Genomic DNA, 4,131 nt, shown 5'->3' with positions numbered 1-4,131 from the left:
AGTGTAAATAAAGTTCAACGTTAACCATCAGAGTGTAAATAAAGTTTAACATTAACCATCACAGTGTAAATAAAGTTCGACGTTAACCATCACAGTGTAAATAAAGTTCAACGTTAACCATCACAGTGTAAATAAAGTTCGACGTTAACCATCACAGTGTAAATAAAGTTTGACGTTAACCATCACAGTGTAAATAAAGTTTGACGTTAACCATCACAGTGTAAATAAAGTTCGACGTTAAACTTTATTTACACTGTGATGGTTAACGTCAAACTTTATTTACACTCTGATGGTTAACGTCGAACTTTATTTACACTGTGATGGTTAACGTTTAAACTTTATTTACACTGTGATGGTTAACGTTGAACTTTATTTACACTGTGATGGTTAACGTTTAAACTTTATTTACACTGTGATGGTTAACGTTTAAACTTTATTTACACTGTGATGGTTAACGTTGAACTTTATTTACACTGTGATGGTTAACGTTAAACTTTATTTACACTCTGATGGTTAACGTTAACCATCAGAGTGTAAATAAAGTTGTACTGACTCAGTAGAACATGTGTTCCTAGTCTCTGATCTCTGATCATGTTTCTTTGTAAACAACCAATCAGTGTTTAAAGCAACAGGAGGAGAGCTAGTAACGTTAGCAGCACCGCTAACGGCTAACCAACAGAGGTTCACTTCAGTTACACTATGATGCCTTCAGGCTCTGCTCAGTGAATGCGTCTGTACATGTGTGTGTGTGTGTGTGTGTGTGTGTGTGTGTGTGTGTGTGTGTACCTGTCCTCTGTCCGTGTCCATCTTCTTCCTCAGCAGCATCTCAAAGCGATGGTTCTGATGCAGCAGGTCGAAGACGTACGTCATCTCGTTGTACCTGCCGATACCCGTCAGCAGACGCACCTGCACACACACACACTCATATTTATAATTCTCTTTAACGTCATTCTAAAAAACACCAAATGGATTTATATCTATCTTGATTTGAGAGTTGGAGGTCAAACCTCCACATTGACTATGTGTGTGCGAGTGTGAGAGAGAGTATGTGTGTCAGTGGGCGGGGCTTCTCAGTGGGCGGGGCTTACCAGCAGGCTGTAGTGCTCCCCCGGGGCCAGGTAGGTGTGGCTGAGGTGTCGGGCGGCTTGCAGCACTCTGACGATGCCCTCCATGTTACAGGTGAGACTGAAGCAGTCGTGAGCCACGACCAGCAACTCCACAACTACGGGAGGAAAGAAAACGGGTTCCTAGTCTCTGATCTCTGATCATGTTTCATCGAAAACAACCAATCAGAGGAGAGCTAGCAACGTTAGCAGCACCGCTAACCAACGGAGGTTCACTTCAGTTACAGTATGATGCCTTCAGGCTCTGCTCAGTGAAATGTGTGTGCATGTGTATGTGTCTGTGTGTGTGTGTGTGTGTCTCATACTGCAGCTCAGGTCTCTCAGTGGAACAGTGTTGAGGTTCTCCAGCAGTTTGACTCCCACCAGGTTCGGATCGTCACACAGTTTGAAGAGCTGGACCAGAGAGTGACGCCCCTCTGACTGCCTGAACACCTGCCTCTCTGCTGGGTCACACACACACGCGCACACACACACACACACACACACACACACACACTTACTGAAAAACTGATGGGACAGTCCAAACCAACATCAGTCCACAAACCAATGAGTGACGTCACGACGACTACATCCACTTCTTATAAACTACTTAGATCAGACCTAGAAATCAGATCACAAGAATATGTTTTCCTCATTCTCCTGTCATGACTTCCGTACAGTCGACAGTGAAGTGAAAACGTCCTGAAAGAACTCACCGGGCTGCAGCTCCTGGGCGGAGGAGGAGGACGAGGAGGAGGCCAGCAGCGCCTGGACCACAGCCGAGGACACCAGCTGGGCCACAGAGTCTGCAGAGAGACCCTGAGCCTTGATGAAGAGCTGAGCTTTCCTGAAGCGCTCCGGCTGCTCCGACAGCAGCAGCTTCTCCAGCACCGAGCCAGGCTCCTCCCTGCACATCTGGCTGAAGGAGCACTGCAGCTCCTGGAGAGGAAGAGAGTACCGACGGTAGAGGGTCAACGTGAACCTTCTCTACGTGGTTTTGAATGAGGACACTGATCCCTCATGAGTGTGGGTGGACTTGGTACCTTGGAGAGCTGGTAGAGGCTGAGGACTTGTTTGCAGTAGGTCTTGCCGTTGCGACACTGATCCACCAGCTTCTGGAGCTGGACGGCGACCTCGTCTTCGGGGAGGGGGAGCATCACGAAGGACGACAGGCTGCTCATCGAGGGATCTGGAGGAGAGAAGATGTGTATGTTATGGAGAAGAAGTTCAATTTACACTTTCTGGGCAGCTTTTCAAACAGAGTGGTTTTCTTGGTGTTAAAAGTTTAATTTGGATGTTTAGAAGAAGAAGAAGAAGAAGAAGAAGAAGAAGAAGAAGATTCTGCATGAGTACTTTTGCTTTTGGTACTTAAGTATATTTTGATTATAATACTTTTGTACATCAAGTAAAATTTTGAATGCCGGACCTTTACTTGTACCAGAGTACTTCTACACGGTGGTATTAGTACTTTTACTTCTTCCACCACTGGAGAAGTATCAGAGCAGTGCTATCCTTACTATCGTTATTCATGTAAAGTGGAAGGTGAGGGAAGCTTACAGCTGGTGAGGCTCTTCTTTGGCTGAACCTCTGAGGCCTCCTCCTGCGGTTCAGGGTCCAAGTCTCCGGAGGCTAGACCTCTGCAGCGCAGCACCACCCACATGTCCCGGTGATACAGAGAGAAATACCGGCAGATCCGGCTGGCTTCGTGGATGCTGCCTTCCTCCAATAACTGACCAATGAGAGCAGCCAGAGCGCTCCTCTCCTCCGGACTCAACGGGGCCTCGCTGTTCAGCTCCTCCTGGTCCTCACCGGGACCGGGGAGTCCCTCCAGACCGAGCCACCTCTCGGTGTTCAGGCCCGATATGCTGGAGAAGGAGAACTCCCTCATCAGTTCTGGCGTGACGGCGGGCGGCGGCAGGTTGAAGACGCTCTCCTTCTCCATGGCGGCGGCGAGGATGTGTCGTCGCACCCGGCCGATCCACAGCTTCTTCTCCAGGCTCTCCAGCTGGTCCCCGGGAGCCGGGCTGAGCAGCGAGAGCCAGCGGGCGGCGAGGCAGAGCAGCAGGCAGCGCTCTTGGACGTCCAGCAGCTCGATCTGAGCCTCCGGCGGGTCGGCGGTCACCGTGTCGGCCTGAGACAGGAAGAACCGGGAGGCCGATTCCGGATCGGCGCTTTCAGCCTTCAGCTGCTCGTGACACCTCCTCCACAGACCGACTCGCGTCTCCAGCCTCCTCCACTGGCGCTTGGACTTCTGGGAGTTTACCTCCTGGAGAAGCTAAAAGGAAAATACAGAAATACAAACATAAACATCGTTCCACCGATGCTGAATCATTTACAATTAACAGACAAATATAAGAGATATCTTCTTAACACATGACATGAAACAAACACTCTGGACAAGAGGATTATTAAAATAAAAGTGTGCAATGAAGACAGTCTGACCTGCAGGTGGCACTAGAGGAAAGCTACACTGTGTTTGCAACAAAAGCTCCGCACAGAGAGAATATTTGATCGACATGGCCACTGAAGAATGTCATCTGTGAGTGAATGTACAATCTGAAGCTCAGCTGTCTAAGCCTCTGTGTGGTCTGTGTGGTCTGCGTGGTCTGCGTGGTCTGCGTGGTCCGTGTTGTCTGCGTGGTCCGTGTTGTCTGCGTGGTCTGCGTGGTCTGCGTGGTCCGTGTTGTCTGCGTGGTCCGTGTTGTCTGCGTGGTCTGAATGGTCTGCGTGGTCCGTGTTGTCTGCGTGGTCTGCGTGGTCTGTGTGGTCCGTGTGGTGGATCAGACCTGGCTGAGCAGCAGGCGGTGGACGGGCAGCCCAGCCAGCAGGGCGACCTGTCTGGCCGCGCTATAGCGCCCCCTGGCCTGCAGGGCGTCCACCGCGGCCTGGAACTCCTCCTGTTGGACGGAGGGAGAACTGCACTGTAGCAGCCTGGGAGACAGGCTGACCTCTGATCCCTGCAGCAGCTGGCTGAGCTGACTCAGCTTCCTGAAGTCTGGACCTACACACACACACACACACACACACA

At 50.2% G+C, this 4,131-nt stretch overlaps 1 protein-coding gene across 1 annotated transcript in view; it reads right to left on the bottom strand.

Moving 5' to 3' along the window:
* Window positions 1-746: 746 nt before the first annotated feature.
* The window catches only part of LOC116378800 (spatacsin-like), a gene marked incomplete at both ends in the record, with an annotated part of 5,349 nt that continues 1,964 nt past the window's right edge, over window positions 747-4,131 (bottom strand). Inside the window, 7 exons of the mRNA XM_031840710.1 lie at window positions 747-906; window positions 1,089-1,222; window positions 1,430-1,567; window positions 1,820-2,042; window positions 2,147-2,292; window positions 2,661-3,378; window positions 3,890-4,104. Of these exons, the coding sequence (XP_031696570.1) occupies window positions 747-906; window positions 1,089-1,222; window positions 1,430-1,567; window positions 1,820-2,042; window positions 2,147-2,292; window positions 2,661-3,378; window positions 3,890-4,104 (1,734 nt within the window). The remainder of the gene's footprint in view (window positions 907-1,088; window positions 1,223-1,429; window positions 1,568-1,819; window positions 2,043-2,146; window positions 2,293-2,660; window positions 3,379-3,889; window positions 4,105-4,131) is intronic.

This window comes from Anarrhichthys ocellatus, unplaced genomic scaffold (assembly GCF_004355925.1).
Source record: "Anarrhichthys ocellatus isolate YVR2014 unplaced genomic scaffold, GSC_Weel_1.0 scaffold3180, whole genome shotgun sequence".
Lineage (NCBI taxonomy): Eukaryota > Metazoa > Chordata > Actinopteri > Perciformes > Anarhichadidae > Anarrhichthys > Anarrhichthys ocellatus.
This window is presented reverse-complemented; position numbering and strand designations above follow the sequence as displayed.